Genomic DNA, 18,431 nt, shown 5'->3' on the forward strand with positions numbered 1-18,431 from the left:
ATGTCTGCAGCGGAGGCGGGGCTATCAGATGAAGGAATTCAAAGCATCGGGAGATGGAAATCTGGGGCGTTTAGGGATTACATTAGACTAGGAAAGGGGACTGAATAGATGATACGAGGGCGTGGGTGGGGTAGGATGGGAAGGGGGAGGGTATGTTGGAATATTGTACTAATGCATACGTTTTTGTTTCAGAAGCCATGGGGAGGAAGCGCGGGAACGGATGTGCCTGGATCGTGGGTCATTCGTATATTCATCGAGCCCAAAGGAGAGCTTTAAAACGTCCTTATGGGGAGGATTTGGAATTGGAGCGTCTAGGATGGCAGTTAGCATGGTTTAGCTGATGGGACATGCAGTGGGACGAGCTGCTGCCCTTCCTGAGTGAAAGGATCGAAATGTGGGGCATTCTAGACATATTGTTGATCCATTGTCCGCCTGAGAAACAAAGAGGATACCATTTGTAATGTCGGAGCCAAGAAATCGAATAGACAAATGGGGAAGTGGATGGGTTGGGAAGGGGGTTTTTGGATAAGACACCCTTGGGCTTGGGAAGTGGAAGTGGTTTATTCAGCGGGGATGGAGTCCACCTGTCAGAGATAGGTATGGACTTATTTAATAATGCGCTACAGGAGGGATTGGAAAAAGAAATTGGCAGCAGGCATTGAGTGGCCGCAGTGGGGGAACAAGCCGATACTCAACTTGTCTGTGGCGGTAAAACCGAGCCCATTGTTATGTTGTCTTGATGGGGTGGGGACGTGGTTGGTGGAGGAGGGGGAGTGCCCTGTGTAGTTGGGGGGGCTGCTACTCGGGAGGACCGGAGAACCGTGGGACTAAGGTTCACGGTAGACCTTGCTCTTGCTTGTACGAGGCGGAGCAGGTGGAAAAGGGGGAGGGTAACTCCACCATTGGGGTTTAAGGTGGTGGAGGCAAGGAAAGGGTGGAAGGAGGAGGGCTTTGGGGGAGGGGTGTTACTGTTAAGTTGATTGTAAGGGCTCGGGTTCATTTATTATTAAACTGCAGCCAATTTTAAAAGCCAACAGGTGTTGAGTATTCATTGGGGGAGGGGAACATCAGGCAGCCCTCGAGTGCATTGTCTTTCCTCCCCATGTTATGCATTTTTAAACAGATTTTACATGAAAAAGGACCTTCAAAGCTTAGTTTTCTGAAGTAAAAATATCACAACATGAATATTATTTTTACATGCACTGCTTATGGTGCCAACCACTGTAATGCATGCAGAAAGAACACTTGGAACCCATATGGTATTTGTCATATCGTAAAGCATGTTGAGTGTGGGCTTGATTCTCAGAAAGCCCTAAGAAAACTCAATTTTAATAGAGTAAAAAGCTTTCATATCAAAACAGCACTAACTGCCAGCATCCACATAGTAACAACCCTCTGTATGACAAGGCAATACTGCAAATATTACTCCAGGCCCTAAAACTCCAATAGACCTCCTGTTAGGAAAATAGAACAAGCTAAACTGCTATAGATCCTTACACAGCAACTGCACACATCTAAAGAAACTGTGCAGAAGCTTTACCTTGTTCATGCATGCAGAATACAAACATTAACCACTTAAAGAATAGACAGACACATGCAGACAAAAACTGAACTGGAAAACACAAGAAGCCAGACTCTGTGCAGAGCAACAATAGAAAAACAGAAGCAATGCTCTTCCTCATAAAACATAATAAAATCAAGAAATATAACACGGCAATCATATAGTAAAAACATACTACTAAAAAAAGAATACATATTTCAAAACAGCTGACAAATAGATCATCAATCAATAAACTCATACATTTTTTTTAAAAGATCTGAAAAAAAAAAAATTTCAAAACATCAGACACTTCAACCACCCTCCAATAATTAAAAGCAATAAGAATACAAAATTGCATTCTCTCCATACTTGGGAACTTTGATTTCAAGTCACCCCATGATTGTTGTGGATTAGTGGGGGAAGGGGGCTGCACACAAACTTTGTCCCCTCTCAAATACCATACTCTCTAACATGCATATGTACATTCTCACACACACACACACACACACACACACACAGGCTCGCACTCTCTCAGATGTTTACACACACACACATACACTCACTCATTCTTTGTCCCCGCTGGATCTCACAAGCAGCAGCAGCAGTTTCCATCTTCCGTCCACACAGCCGATGAGACTCCTCTTTTTTCCTGAGGTGTGGGCTGATGCAGCTTCTGCTCCTTTTTTCTGGTCACACGTGCCAGCACTACTCCTACCCCTTATGGTTGCAGTGGTTGTGCCTCCTTCTTTCCATCTGGGCAAGACCATACAATATAATTTCCTTTAACAGACCCACATAGGCAGGAAGAACAAGGAGGCACAATTATCACAGTCCTGACACAGCAGTGCTGCCCCCTAAACTATAGCATCATAGGCAGCCCTGTACTCTATCCCACGCACACACTCCCACACATTCTTGCTCCCTCTTTAATTCCTACCCTTTCCCATCTTTCCCTCTCACTCACCTCTTCTCCTCATGCACATCCCCTTCTCTTTCCTCCACTCTTACTCACCCCTTTTCCTTCTGTTCTCACTCAGTCCCTTTCCCTTCATTCTGCTCTCACGCCTCTTGTCTTTTCTTCCCCTTTCTTCTCACTCAAGCACCTTCTTTCACACACCTCTCCCAGCTCATTCACTCTCGTCTTACCCCTCCACCTCTCACCCTTTCCTGCTCATTCACCCCTTCCATCCTTTCCCTCCTCTTTCACCTCTCTTCTCACCCTCTCCTCCCTCCCCACTCATTGACCGTCTCTTCTCACCTCCTCATCCCTCCCCTCTCTCTCACCTTTTCCCTCTACTCTTTCACAGTTATCCCCCTTCTTTCTCCCTCAGGTCTTTCCCTCATGCTCAGCCCACTTCCCTTCCTCCCCCTGGACAGGTCTTCCTTTTCTTTCTCTTGTTGGAGTGGAGACTCCATCGACAATGCCCTGAGATTCTTCTGCTGGCCTGAAGGTAGTGGGAACCATACCTGGGAACTCTCCGGATTTGACTCAGAGACTCCGGAATTCTAATGGAATTGCTGAGTCTCCAGGCCAACAGCTGTAATCTCTGGGTGCCCTGCTGCTGCTTCGCTAGTGAAACAGCCAGCTTAGGAAATGTCTGATTGCCTTACATGGGCCAATTGCCTCCTTCCTGTTCCCTGACCTGTGACCAATCAGATGCCTCCTTCCTGAGCCTGCAGACCAATGCCTGCAGGCAGGAAGGGAGGAGCCGGGAACAGGAAGAAGGGAGGAGGCCAATAGCAGAAGCAGCAGTTAAAGATTCTGAGGAGGTTATTTGTACATGTGTGTTTGTATATAGATGTCAAGGGACATGTGTGTGTGTGTGTGTATATATATATATGAATAGGTGTGTGCACGAGGGAGGGAGTATATCAAGGGGATGAGAAGAGCATGGATGACAGAGTATGAGTGTGTGTGTGTGTCTATATATATATATGTGAATGGGTGTGTGCATGAGGGAGGCAGTATAGCAAGAGCATGTCCGTGAGAGTGTGTGTTTGTGTAGGAGGAAGAGAAGTGAAACTGTGAATGAGCATGGGTGTGAGGGTGAATGGGCATGTGTGTGTGTGTGTGTAAGAGGGAGAGAAGTGAGTGAGCAAGCATGTGTGTGAGAGGGATGTGTATGTGGGAAAATGAAAGGAGTAAAGCTGTAAGTGAGCATGTGAGAATGTGTAACAGAATGAGGAATGAGAGCATGTAAGAATGAGCGTGTGTGTGTGTGTGTGTGTGTGGAAAGTGATCATGAACATTTGAGTATTAATGTGTGTGTGTATGAGAGTAAGAGTGCACATCCAGTTGTTATGCGTATCGTCCGTGGCAGACCTGCGGCACGGCCCCCTCACCTTTCTACAGTGATTCCAGCCTCTGGTTCCTCCTCGCTGGTGGTGGTGGGCCATCAGCTTTGTCCTCGGGCCTCCCCCGGTGCCTCCGGCTCTGCCACAGTCCCCGGCATTCTTGGTCCTGCTTCCACTTCTCGTCGGGCCTTTCTGCGTGGCCCACGGAGAGACGCTGCTACTCGCGCCGCGCCCCTCCCTAGGTGCACGCACGCGCGCATCACTGATTCTTAAGGACCGCGATGGGAACCTAGCCGCGGCCCCAGATGATGACATTAACCTAACTACAGTATTTAAGCTCACGCCCCACTCCCTAACATTGCCTTTGCAACAGATCTCCTTGCTGATCGAGAACTCATTGCTTCTTAGAGATTCGTCTCCTCCCTGCATTCCTGTTCCTCATTGTTCCTGGTTCCTGTCTCTTCGTTCCTACCCTGATTTATGCTTTGGATTGACTACATGGATGTTGGCTTTGCTTTGCCCAACTTTGCCATTGATCATCTCCAGACCATCTCTGCTTTGCCCAACTATGCTACTGCCTATCTCCAGACCCAGACCTCTGTTTCGCCTGACTATGCTACTGCCTATCTCCAGACCCAGACCTCTGCTTCGCCTGACTATGCTACTGCCTATCTCCAGACCCAGACCTCTGCTTCGTCCAACTATGCATTGCCTATCTCTAGACTCAGACATCTGCTTCGTCTGACTATGCATTGCCTATCTCCGGATCCAGAACTCTGCTTTGCTTGACTATGCTCTAGACTTGCCACTGCCTTCGGATCACCGCCAGCCTTGACTCAAGCCTACCATTGGACGCCTCTTCTGCTTATCCCTTGACGTGGTTTCTTCAGGCTTCGGCCTTCTTTTGCTCAAGCGCCCCCTGTCTACCTTTGTTCCATTGGCACTCGAGTTTCCAGGACATTACCCAGTCCGGAGTAAGACTGTACCGTCTCTCGCCTGCTGTCTCTGGGCTGAACCAGCTCCTACTGCAACTACATACAGAGGCCCACCTAAGTCCTGCCGTCCCTGGCACCCAAAGGCTCAACCCATGGGGAACGAGGGCTGGTATAGGTGAAGCTCCAGTGGCCTCTGTCTATGAACCCACTCTGCCTGCCGACGGTGGAGACCCATAGGTTCTTGTTACGGGTTGCATCAACCCCACCTCGCCCAAGGGTTCACCTCTGACACAATACCAGTCCCTCGCCTCTGCCCCTCCCCTCCCTGCATTCACGGTGTTTTGCCCGTCGGTCGCAGACGGCTGCGACCACCCAGTCTCACCTCTTTCTTTGCTGCCCTGTCGATCCTCAGAAGAATGGCGGCCTCCGCTAACCACTGCCGACCTGCCTGGCGTTCCCGGGACGGCGTGGCCACTCCTGACCACCATCTTGTTTCCGGAATCACCTAGTCACAAGTGCATGCGCACAAGGGCCTCCTTTGTACACATCATGGCAGGAACCTCGGGGGCATCCCCTCCGGATGACGTCAACCCACTACCGTACTTAAGCTGACTGGCCCTATGCTTCCATGAGTTCGCAAGGAGTTCTCTCGTTGCTGAATCCGCTCCATTCTTGGACTTCTGGTTCCAGTTCCTATCTTGGCATTCAGACGCCTTGAGAACCCACTTCTCGGGGGCTCTCCTGCGCTCCCAGCTATCCACTCCTCGGAGGGCCTTCCTTCCTTGAACCTCTGCCTGTCCCACTCTCGGAACACTCTTCTGGAACTACTTCCTGTGAGCACTTTCTTCAGACTTCAACGCTATCTACCTTACTGCAGTTTCTCCACGGTGTACCCCGTGCCTTGGGCCACTACCGTATCTTCCTCAGTAGGAGTCGCTGCGGTGTACCTGCGCTGCAGATTACTGCCACACCTTCTGCCAGACCCTTTCTGAGTTCCTGCACCTCAGACTTCTTCATCATTATTACATCTGAACAAACATCATCGGCGTACCCCGCTCTGCGGGCCACTACCGGATCTACACATCTGAGGTATTGCTTTACTCCTGAAGAGACTTCAGTCGTACCCCGATCTGCGGGCCACTACCGGATCTTCACATCTGAGGTATCATCCAGGGTGTACCCCTCCTGCTCAGAACTGTATTTATTACAGCCCGTTCCACGAGTTCTGCTTTTCTTTCCTACATAATAAAGTCTCCATCTATAGCTGTGTCCTACGCCTCTGAGGCCGCGCCTGCCGGGGGTGAGGCCCACAGGGCTCCTCCTTGTGGGCGGAGACACTTCTCACCTCGGTCCAGGGTTCATATTCTTACAAAAACATAACACATGGTAATCTCATGGTGAATGGAATAAAAAATTCCCAGGTATCGTGGGAACCCTGCATAAATGAGACACCTCTGCAGACCCTTGGGTGTGTGATCAAGCTGCACCGCGCCAGGCTCCTCTGCAGGCCCACAAGGGGGGTGGTAACCCCCGTGGGCGTGTCACTCCTCTGCAGGCCTGCAGGGGGCAAGAAACCCCATGGGCGTATCATCAAGCTGCTCCATGCGAGGTTCCTCCATGAGCGTGTCATTGAGCTTCATGCCATGAGGCTCCTCTGTAGGCCCGTGGAAGGTGTGAACTTGCTCCGTGTCACCCTCAGGGCTCTTCCAGGCTGCGGCAAGGTGAGGCAGTGAGGCAAGGTGGTGGCAAGGTGAGGCGGTCACCAAGGAGCATTTTGGGGGGCACTTTTTGCCAGTCCCAAAATGTTGCTGCCTGAGGCGGTCGCCTCACCCTGGCTCATGGTTAGAACCCTCTGTGATATCTTGAGGCATGATTAAAGGTTCCCTGCCACTGATGTAAGTAGAACACATTATAGCATGGTGAGGCATTGGTAAAGGATATGTGGCATTGTTAAAGCTGCCCTGAAACTGATTATTTTTTGCACATGAAAAGATGCTGTTACATGCTCAGATGATGTTGTCTGACAAATCACAATGCACAATTTTTCTGGACAGTATTGTAATGCACACTGCTCTCTCACTAATCTTCAGAATTCTTTATTTTGCAGGGACCTCAATGCTGCTCAGATTTAGCAATATCCTTTCACTACATCAGCCCTGAAGGAATGTATATGTTGGAATACTTAACTTACCATATCCGGGCATACGGCTATCAGTATCGATACCATCCAGAGCTGTCTGAAAATGCCCAGAAGCTGCCAGTTCTTAACTAATGGAAAATTATAGATAAAGTCTTCAAGCAATAAGGCAAGAAAAGAGGAGTCAATATCCAGTCAAGAGAAAACCAATAAGCTCCTTCTAGAGGAAAAAGGGACAATCATGTAGGCCAGGAATATGACTGTTCAAGATAAGAACATAAGAAATTGCCATACTGGGTCAGACCAAGGTTCCATCAAGCCCATCATCCTGTTTCCAACAACCAGCCTACAAGAACCTGGCAAGTACCCAAACACTAAGCAGATCCCATGCTACTGATGCCAGTAGTAGCAGAGGCCATTTCCTAAGTAAACTTGATTAATAGCAGTTAATGGACTTCTTCTCCAAGAACTTGTCCAATCCTTTTTTATACCCAGCTACTGTAACTGCACTAATCACATCCTCTGGCAACAAATTCCAGACCTTAATTGTGCGTTGAGTGTAAAAGAATTTTCTCTGATTAGTTTTAAATGTGCCACTTGCTAACTTCATGGAGTGCCCCCTAGTCCTTCTATTAACTGAAAGTGTAAATAACCGATTTACATCTAACTGTTCTAGACCTCTCATGATTTTAAAGACCTCTATCATATCCCTCCTTAGCCATCTCTTCTCCAAGCTGAACAGTCCTAACCTCGTCAACCTTTCCTCATAGGGGAGCTGTTCCATCCCCTTTATCATTTTGTTCGCCTTTCTCTGTTCCTTCTCTAGTACAACTATATCTTTTTTGAGATGCAGTGAGCAGAACTGTACGCAGTACTCAAGGTGCAGTCTCACCATGGAGCAATACAGAGGCATTATGACATTTTACGTTTTATTCACCATTCCCTTCCCAATAATTCCTAACATTCTGTTCGCTTTTTTGACTGATGCAGCACACTGAGCTGACGATTGATTCTGTGGTGGGATATGCGGGATGATGGTGTATAATCCTTCTATAAACGCTGATGATGAAAGGTTTCTGTAGTCCCTGGAACTGAAGCAAGGATGTGAGGAGCTCCAGTCACATCTTATTTATTTATTTATAAAATTTAAAGCCTGAGAATCCACAGATCTAAGTGGTTACAATAAGCATTCACAGTACTGAAAGAAACATAACTCAATATATATTGAGATGTAGCATTTAAATAGACAGGATAAAAATATACATACAAGGTACAATGGCTTATTCTCAACTACATGTATCATGGGGGCCAAGCATGGAAATGACCAAAACGGTAAATTTAATTAGACTAGAAATGCAGAAGAAAACAGGTGCGATTTCAGAAGTTTTCTGAAGTGCAATCAGTCATTTTTTCTCTTACGTATATCTGGGTGCTCGCTCCATAGTTGATAGCCTGCAACACTAAACATATGGTCACAACTCTGGGCTAATTGGATCTTTTTTAAATCAAGGACAACCAGCAGACCTTTTGATGTGGATCATAAGGAATGGGTGGGGCAGCAGATGACAATTTGGGAAAACCACTAGATGCAAGGCCTTTAATGCATTTAAATACTAATGTCAGGATTGTAAATCTAATGCACCAACATATGGGCAACCACCAGTGAAGCTCTGCTAGAATTGGAGAGCTGTGTGCATTTAAAGGAGTCCAAGAGACTAAAACAGTTTGTAGAGTTCTGGATAGCTTGTAAAGCCTGCAATGTAGACTGAGGTAATCCTAGGTGGAGGGAATTGCAGTAGTCTATAGACAATAGAATTAAAGCCTGTGTAACAAGAAAGAAATCAGAGCTGTTTAAGAATGGTTTATTAGTGCAGAGCATTTGGAGTTTAAAGAAACAGCTTCAAACCAGTGACTGTGATTTGTGGGCACAGAGAGAGAGAGTAGAATCTAGGAGGACACCTAAATCTCTAGCTTCAGATTTGATTTGAATGTTAACATCTTTGAAGACCAGTGGGTGGGTATGGAATCAGTCTCAGTCCGTGAAAGAAAAATATCTCAGAGAATTCAGATTGAGAAAGCAACTAGGAAGGCTGTCTAACAAAGCCATGGAGGCAACAAGATGAGAATTAGAAGCCAAAATGTCCCAATTTTTGGATTCTTTATTGTAAAAATAAATATCTTTAAAAAGCCCAACTTTAGGCAGAGTTTCTCCCTCTCAGAATGGGGCTGCTTCAGGGGCTCTGCTTCATATAATAGGAATTCTCAATTGATTTCATACAATGTATTAAGAAGTATCACATGGTCTCTAGATCAAGATTCCAATAAGTGTAGTGCTGTGGTGAATATTGTTGAAATAAATTACCATACAAAAATGGACAATTCAACAGCACACAGGATCATTCAGTATGTCTTAGAACAGGGGTCGGGAACCCATGGCTCGCGAGCCAGATATGGCTCTTTTGAGGGCTACATCTGGCTCGCAGACATGTGTCGCCACACTTTCCCGCTGACCCAGCTGCTCCCTGGTCCTCTTCCGCCCGGGCTTAAAATGCTGTCAGCCCGGGCGGAACACGGCAGGACAGCTGGAGTCAGCGGCACCAGCGTGCTCTCTTCTTCCCGACCCTCCCCCCCCCCCGCGGCCCGGAAGAGGAAGTGGAGAGTATCGGGTGCGTGCGCGGCAAGAAGAGGCCACGCTAGTGCGCTCGGCATCGGCCCGAAGAAAAGAAGACTGCAGTGCGGCTCGGAGGAAAATGAAGAGGTTCAACCGCAGCTGATGGGACTCCGCCTCCGCGAGGGCTGAGAATGAGCAATGCTCGTTCATTCACTCTCTCTCTCCCCCACCCCGGGAACTCGCAGCAGCCTCCTCCCAACGCTAACCTCTTCATTTTCAGCCCTCGCGGAGGCGGAGTCCCATCGGCCGCGGTTGAACCTCTTCATTTTCCTCCGAGCCGCGCTGCAGTCTTCTTTTCTTCGGGCCGATGCCGAGCGCACTAGCGTGGCCTCTTCTTGCTGCGCACGCACCCGATACTCTCCACTTCCTCTTCCGGGCCGCGGGGGGGGGGGGGGGCCTGTGTGTGTGTGTGTGTGTGTGTGTGAGTGTGAGTGAGAGATTGCATGTATGTGAATGATTGAGAGCCTGTACATGTGAAAGAGAGTATGTCTGTGATTGAGAGCCTGCCTGTGAGAGAGAGAGCATGAATGTAAGTTTACCATTGGGAACCTGTATGTGTAAGTTTGTGATTGAAAACCTGTTTGTGTGAAAGAGTATGTGTGTAGGATTGAGATCCTTTGTGTGTGAGAGAAATCATGTGTATGTATGATTAAGAGCCTGTGTGTATAAATAAGAGAGAGATCATGTGTGTCTGTGTGTGATTGAGAGCTGGTTTAGATGATGGAGCATGTGAGTATGTGATTGAGAGCCTGTGTTTAAATGAGAGAGAGGACATGTTTGTAAGCATGTGAATGAGAGTCTGTGTGTGAGAGAAAAAGACAGCATGTATTTATGTGATTGAAAGCCTGTGTGTGTGTGTAAGCGTGAAAAGATAGCATGTGTGTAAATGTGTAATTAAGAGCCTATATAAGTGAGAGAAAAAACGTGTATATGTGAGTACTGAGAGCATGTGTGTATAGGTGTGTCATTGAGAGCCAGTGTGAGAGAAAGTGCTGGTATGTGACTGAGAGAGGAGAAAGTTCCAAGCAAACCACCCCACCTCCTGCTAATTCAGAACAATCGCAGGACACCTGTATATCAAACGTTGCCAGGTATGCAGAGCAAAAAAATGTTTGTATCCTTATTATTTTTCATTACTGGGTCTTTGTGTCTGCTATTTTGAAATATTTTGTTGGTATCTGGAAATGTTTTATATGAGTTTTTAATTATTGGATATTCCACTCATCAGCTGTTTCGAAATATGTTCTTTTTGTTAGTACAGTTTTACTGCTGATGATTTTATATTTCTTGATTTGTTTTATAAGGATGGGTGATGTTTCTTTTTTCCTTTGTTACACTGCATACAGAGACTCTGGCTTGTTGCAGTTTCCAATTCAGTTTTTTCTGCATGCTTCTAGTTATGCGTTTTGGTCTCTTTATTCTATGTTAGGTGAGGGACAGCACGTGAGTCAGGTGAGGTTTTCTGCTGGCGTGTAGTTTCTGTGTAGGACTCTATAGCAGCCTGACTTGGTCCGTTTTCCTAATAGGAGATGTATTGGTGTCTTAAGGCCTGGTGTAATATTTTGAGAGACTTATTGTACTTTAAAAGTGTGATCTTACATAAAATGCACACATTTACTTGTATTTAGTTTTAAACATATTGTATGGCTCTCATGGAATTACATTTTAAAATATGTGGCGTTTGTGGCTCTCTCAGCCAAAAAGGTTCCTGACCCCTGTCTTAGAACGTGTGTACACTCGAGTGTGAAGAGTTCGTGTACACAAGTTCTAAGACGTACTGAATGATCCTGTGTGCTGTTGAATTGTCCATTTTTGTATGGTAATTTATTTCAACAATATTCACCACAGCACTACACTTATTGGAATCTTGATCCAAAGACCATGTGATACTTCTTAATACATTGTATGAAATCAATTGAGAATTCCTATTATATGAAGCAGAGCCCCTGAAGCAGCCCCATTCTGAGAGGGCGAAACTCGGCCTGAGTTGGGCGTTTTAAAGATATTTACAATAAATTTTTACCATAAAGAATCCAAAAATTGGGACATTTTGGCTTCTAATTCTCATCTTGTTGCCTCAGAGAATTCAGAGAAAGCCACCCTGGAGGTTCTGGATTTCAGCTTCCTACCTAAAATCCTAAATTTGGCTTCCAGAACCTCTCTCCCACATTTTCCTATGTCGTTGGTGTCCACATGTACCACGACAGCCGGATCCTCCCCAGCACTGTCTATAATCCTATCTAGGTGATGCGTGAGTTCTGCTACCTTTGCACCAGGCAGGCAAGTTACCAGGCAGTTCTCACGTCCACCAGCCACCCTGCTATCTAAATTTCTAATAATTGAACCACCAACTATTATGGCCGGCCTTACCCTTCCCTCCTGGGCAATTGCCCTGGGAGACTTGTCCTCAGTGTGAGAGGACAATACATCACCTGGAGAGCAGGTCCTTGCTTCAGGATCACTTCCTGCTACACCAGGGTGATGTTCTCCTACTGGGAGACCTTTCTGATCCAAGGCAGCACTGGGGCTGCCAGACTGGATTTGGGACTTGGCTACTCTGTCCCTGAAGGTCTCATCAATGTACCTCTCTGTCTGCCTCAGCTCCTCCAAGTCAGCTACTCTAGCCTCCAGAGATCGGACTCGTTCCCTGAGAGCCAGGAGCTCTTTGCACCGAGTGCACACATACAATCTCTCACCGGCGGGTAAAAAATCATACATGTGACACTCAATGCAAAAGACTGGAAAGCCCTCCTCTTGCTGCTGGGCTGTTGCCTTCATCTTGGTTTTATTGATTTCCTAGTTAAGTTTAGTATACTAAGGGAGTTGAAATGAGAGTACTTTAAATTTACAGGTGAATTTACTAATTAATCAGCTAGTGTCCTACAAGGGGATGATTAAACTTTCAGTAAGGGCTAGTACCATAGTATGATTTAAATAAGACCCTGATTGATTTTTAAAGAGAAAGTGTCTTGTGCCTAAAAATCAAGGGTTGAGTGGGTGTTAGATAGACACTAGGGAGAGCGAAAGAGAAGGAGCATTTTCATCTGGCTACCTTAGTAACAGCTATTCTGAGTCCAGGGGTGAGTCTTGCTTTGCTTCCCTGATGGTAACTCCGGCTGCCTGAGAACTGTGACGCTGAGGGGCAGGCCTGGAGGCGGGACCCGGAAGTGGCCTATATCATCGGCCACATAGGACAACCCACTCGAGAGCAAACAAGAAGGAGCTTTTTCATCTGGCTACCTTACTAACAGCTGTTCTGAGTCCGGGGGTGTCTTGCTTTGCTTCCCCGATGGTAACTCCCGGCTGCCTGAGAACTGTGACGCTGAGGGGAGGGCCTGGAGGTGGGACCCGGAAGTGGCATATATCATCGACCAGTTTGTGGCGCGCTGCTGACACCGGCATGCCGCCAAAGCCGCGCATGCCTAAGGGGCGCGCGGTGAGTTGAGCTTAGCCGGGCTTCGCTGGGATTCGTCTGTGGATGTCTGCACCTTGTCTCCTCCTCAAGTCAACAACTACATGAATGCTTTAGATGGCTGCATAGAAAGAGGTGAAGTGGTATTTATTTCTTGTGTTTTAGGTTAATGTAGTATAGTGAACTATGCCTCTTAAACGAAATGGGAAGGTGAGGGTTTTTCCCTCCCTCCCATTGCCTTCACCTATTTAGCAAGAGATTAGTCACTTTATGATCTCTCCTGCATTAAAAGGAAATGGATTTGAGGATACTGATGTGCCAGGCAGTCGGAGAGAACAGCCAGGGCCGGCAGAGGAGGCTTCTTTAAGTCCAAACATCAGATTACCACCAGCGCAGAAAACTAATGGGGAGAACCTGGGCAGTGTTCCTTTGGAGGTCATCAATACTGAACCTGAAGTGGGTCCTATTCAATCCCTGCGATAAAGGATTGGTAGAAGAAGGTACTGCTTTTAACATTGGCATGACTCCAATAAAGAAAGGAGGAGGGCTGGAATCATTAACTTCCCTTAATGGGGAGGAGGGGTACTCTACCAATGTTATTATCCAGGGACCCCCCATTCGTCCTGCTGTGGTAACTTTAGATGTTTTATGGGAAATGATGGCTGGTATGTTGTCAAATATTAAAGGGTTGGAAGGGAAAGTTGATGCGCTAAGTGCTGGGAATCAACGAGATTGTCTTTATACACAAAAACAAATTAAAGACTCCGTAGAGAGAATAAAAAGCCTGGAAGAACGAGAGAAAAAAGTTCAAGAATTTAATGTGGCTGTGGTAAAATATAGAGAGATGTTAACCAGAAGAAATGAATCCCTCGAAAATAATGCCAAGCGTCTTAATTTAAGATTTCTCAATTTCCCCAGAAAGCTGGGGAAATACCGTTAATTGCCATTAAAACGTTTTTCATAGAAAAGCTTGGCTTTAATTTAGAGGATTCTCCAGTGGTGAATCATTGTTATTTTTTACCCAAACCCAGGAATTTAAATAATAGATCTCAAATGTTGTTTCAGGGCGATCTTACGAATTTTTTAGAAGATTCAACAGCACAAGTTATTGATTGGGGTAATTTATTGGTTACTTTTTCCTCTATAAATGATATTAATCAAGTAGCGAAAAAGTATTTTAATAAATATCCCATTATGTTTATGGAAAAAGCTGTTAAAATATTCCCAGACCTAGCAGTATCCACACAGCAAAGGCGAAAAGCTTTTTTAGCTTTCCACCAGGAAGTAATTTCATTGGGTTTTTCATTTATACTTCGTTTCCCATGTAAGTGTTTGATAAAAAGACAAGATGATTTGTATATTTTTTTCATACCCAATCAGTTAAAAAATTTTCTCGAAGAAAGAAGAATACCAACCTCATCCCCTGTGTCTAATTAGTGGATTAAAAAAAAAAGAAAATAGTGCAGGTTCTATGTTATTGCCTTTACTTAAGTTAATAATAATTCGGTTAAATAACTCTCTTAGATATCTTGTCTTTATGTAGTACGCTCTTATTATATCTGTTATAATTAATGTTGATGGTATTTAAATTGAGGTTGTTAAATGAAATTATGATAATAATATGTTAGCAAACTTTACCAACCCTTGCTTTTCTGTGCAAACTATTGATGGAGTTTGTATTTTTTTTTTAAACTTATAAATAAAGAATTAAAAAAAAAAAAGACAATCACTAGAATTAACTATCTCTGGCTTGCTTATTACCTCAGACACACACAAACTCTAAAAAATATATCCCTTAATTTCACCTTTCACCAAACTTTTATAAGCCCAAAAATTTCTGAAAGCTATACTTACCAATCCTCTTTAACCACCGTTAAATTAAGCTTCACTCAGTTAACGGAAGGGTTTGAGCGGCGCACACTTCCAGTCCTCCTCTACTGCAAAGGGTGCAGGGCCGTGGAAGTTGGGGCTGTGGAAGTCAATCCCTGGATCGCTTGCGATGTCCTCTGGACTCCTTTCCCAGGGGATGCTGGGAGCAGTATGTAGATGAGCTTTCCAGTCCTCCTCTACTGCAAAGGGTGCGGGGCCTCTGGAAGATGGGGCTGTGGAAGTCAATCCCTGGATCGCTTGCGGTGACCTCTGGACTCCTCTCCCAGGGAATGCTGGAAGCAGTATGCAGATGAGCCCTCCGGTCCTCCTCTACTGCAAAGGTGTGGGGCCTTTGGAAGCTGGGGCTGTGGAAGTCAATCCCTGGATTGCTTGCGGTGACCTCTGGATTTCTCTCCCGGGGGATGCTGGGAGCAGTATGCAGATGAGCCTTCTGGTCCTCCTCTACTGCCAATAATTCCTAACATTCTGTTTGCTTTTTTGACTGCTGCAGCACACTAAGCTGACGATTGATTCTGTGGTGGGGTAGGCGGGATGATGGTGTATAATCCTTCTGTAAAGGCTGCTGATGAAAGGTTTCTGTAGTACCTGGAACTGAAGCATGGATGCGTCCTGTTCCATGTGGCTGGTGGACGTGAGGACCGCCTGGTAACTTGCCTGCCTGGTGCGAAGGTGGCAGACCTCATGCGTCACCTAGATATGATTATAGATAGTGCTGGGGAGGAGCCGGCTGTCGTGGTACATAGGAAAATGTGGGAGAAGGGTTCTGAAAGCCAAATTTAGGATTTTAGATAGGAAGCTGAAAACCAGAACCTCCAGGGTGGCATTCTCTGAAATGCTTCCTGTTCCACATGCAGGTCCCCAGAGGCAGGCAGAGCTCCAGAGTTTCAATGCGTGGATGAGATGATGGTGCAGGGAAGAAAGATTCAGCTTTGTAAGGAACTGGGGAAACTTTTGGGGAAAGGGGAGACTTTTCCAAAAGAATGGGCTCCACCTAAACCAGAATGGAACCAAGCTGCTGGCACTAACTTTCAAAAAGGAGATAGAGCAGGTTTTAAACTAGAACAAGGGGGAAAGCCGACAGTCACTCAGCAGTGCAGCATGGTTCGCAGAAATGTATCCTTGAAGGATACTAATGAAACAGGAGAGTTAGGGCATCCCAACAGAGAGGTTCCATTAAAAGCAAACATAGTCCATGTGCCTATATGTAAAAAATCACCCAAGCTAATGATTTCCGAATTATCCCTAACAACCGAAAAGCAGGTTGTTAACATAAACAAAAAACACACTTAATGTCTGTTCGCCAGTGCCAGAAGTCTAAGAAGTAAGATGGGACAGTTAGAGTGTATAGCAGCAAATGATGAGATTGACATAATTGTCATCACAGAGACGTGGAAGGAGGATAACCAGTGGGACAGTGCTATATCAGGGTACAAATTATATCGCAATGATAGGGAGGATCAACTTGGTGGGGGCATGGCACTTTATGTCCGGGAGAGTATAGAGTCCAACAGGATTAGGGATGTGCAGAGGGATGCCATATGTTGCATTCGGGATACGTATTCGTCGGGGGGCAGATACGTTGCATACGTCCGTATGGCGTCCCGATACGGTTATACGTCGAATCCTATTCGTTACCCGGCTAAAATTAAATTTACTACAACCCCCCACCCTCCTGACCACCCCAAGACTTACCAAAACTCCCTGGTGGTCGAGCGGGGGTCAGGGAGCACTCTCATACCCTCGGTACCAGTTCAAAATGGCGCCGATAGCCTTTGCCTTACTATGTCACAGGGGCTACCGGTGCCATTGGTCAGCCCCTGTCACATGGCCATCGGCGCCATCTTGAGCTCCTGCCATGTGACAGGGGCTGTCCAATGGCACTGGTAGCCCCTGTGACATAGTAAGGGCAAGGCTATCAGCGCCATTTTGGTTCCTGGCACCCGACGGCACAAGTGCAGGAGATTGCTCCCGGATCCCCGCTGGAACCCCAGGGACTTTTGGCCAGCTTGGGGGGGCCTCCTGACCCCCACAAGACTTGCCAAAAGTCCAGCGGGGGTCCGGGAGTGACCTCCTGCACTCGGGTTGTATTGCCAGTATTCAAAATGGCGCCGGCGCTACCTTTGCCCTCACTATGTCACAGGGGCTGACGGTCGGTGACATAGTGAGGGCAAAGGCTAGCGGCTGCCAGTACTCAAAATGGCGCCGGCGCTAGCCTTTGCACTCACTATGTCACAGGGGCCGAGGGTCAGCCCCTGTAACATAAGAGGGCAAAGGCTAGCGCCGGCGCCATTTTGAATACTGGCAATACGGCCCGAGTGCAGGAGCTTGCTCCCAGACCTCCGCTGGACTTTTGGCAAGTCTTGTGGGGGTCAGGAGGCCCCCCGAGCTGGCCAAAGGTACCTGCCGATAGCCGATAGCCTTGCCCTTACTATGTCACAGGGGCTACCGGTGCCATTGGTCAGCCCCTGTCACATGGTAGGAGCACAAGATGGTGCCGATAGCCATGTGACAGGGGCTGACCAATGGCACCGGTAGCCCCTGTGACATAGCAGGTCAAAGGCTATCGGCACCATTTTGAACTGGTACCGAGGGTGTAGAGTGCATGGGATGGCTCCCGGACCCCCTGCTGGACCACCAGGGAGTTTTGGTAAGTCTTGGTGGGGATCAGGAGGGTGGGGGTGGGGGTTGTTTAAATTGGCGGCCGAATAATTAGGCGAAAATTCGTTGTATCCATGGGGAATCGCAATACGTTTCGCTTCCCCACGAATACAACAAATATTGGCACATCCGTTGCGGATTTGGCAATGCAATAATAATGGGAGATTTCAATTACCCCAATATTGACTGGGTAAATGTAACATCAGGACTTGCTAGAGACATAAAGTTCCTGGATGTAATAAATGACTGCTTCATGGAGCAATTGGTTCAGGAACCAACAAGAGAGGGAGCTATTTTAGATTTAATTCTTAGTGGAACGCAGGATTTGGTGAGAGAAGTAACTGTGCTGGGGCCACTTGGCAACAGTGATCATAACATGATCAAATTTAAACTAATAACTGGAAGGGGGACAATAAGTAAATCTGCAGCTCTAACACTAAACTTTCAAAAGGGAAACTTTGTTAAAATGAGGTAAATAGTTGGAATAAAACTGAAAGGTGCAGCTGCAAAGGTTAAAAGTGTTCAACAGGCTTGGACATTGTTTAAAAATACAATCCTAGAGGTGCAGTCCATATGTATTCCACACATTAAGATAGGTGGAAGGAAGGCAAAACGATTACCGACATGGTTAAAAGGTGAGGTGAAAGAGGCTATTTTAGCCAAAAAAAAAACATCCATCAAAAATTGGAAGTAGGATCCATCTGAAGAAAATAGGATAAAACATAAGCATTGTCAAGTTAAGTGTAAAACATTGATAAGGCAGGCTAAGACACAATTTGAAATGAATTTGGCCATAGAGTCAAAAACTCATAATAAAAACTTTTTAAAATATATCAGAACCAAGAAATCTGTGAGGGAGTTGGTTGGACCATTAGATGACAGAGGGGTTAAAG

General features: G+C 46.3%; 1 protein-coding gene across 1 annotated transcript in view; it reads left to right on the forward strand.

Moving 5' to 3' along the window:
* LOC115087554 (glycoprotein-N-acetylgalactosamine 3-beta-galactosyltransferase 1-B-like) overlaps window positions 1–7,245 on the forward strand; it is an 80,476-nt gene extending 73,231 nt beyond the window's left edge. The window contains exon 4 of the mRNA XM_029594911.1: window positions 6,878–7,245. Within this exon, the coding sequence (XP_029450771.1) occupies window positions 6,878–7,042 (165 nt within the window). The 3' untranslated portion in view covers window positions 7,043–7,245. The remainder of the gene's footprint in view (window positions 1–6,877) is intronic.
* Window positions 7,246–18,431: the final 11,186 nt, after the last annotated feature.

This window comes from Rhinatrema bivittatum, chromosome 3, assembly GCF_901001135.1.
Source record: "Rhinatrema bivittatum chromosome 3, aRhiBiv1.1, whole genome shotgun sequence".
Classification (NCBI taxonomy): Eukaryota; Metazoa; Chordata; class Amphibia; order Gymnophiona; family Rhinatrematidae; genus Rhinatrema; species Rhinatrema bivittatum.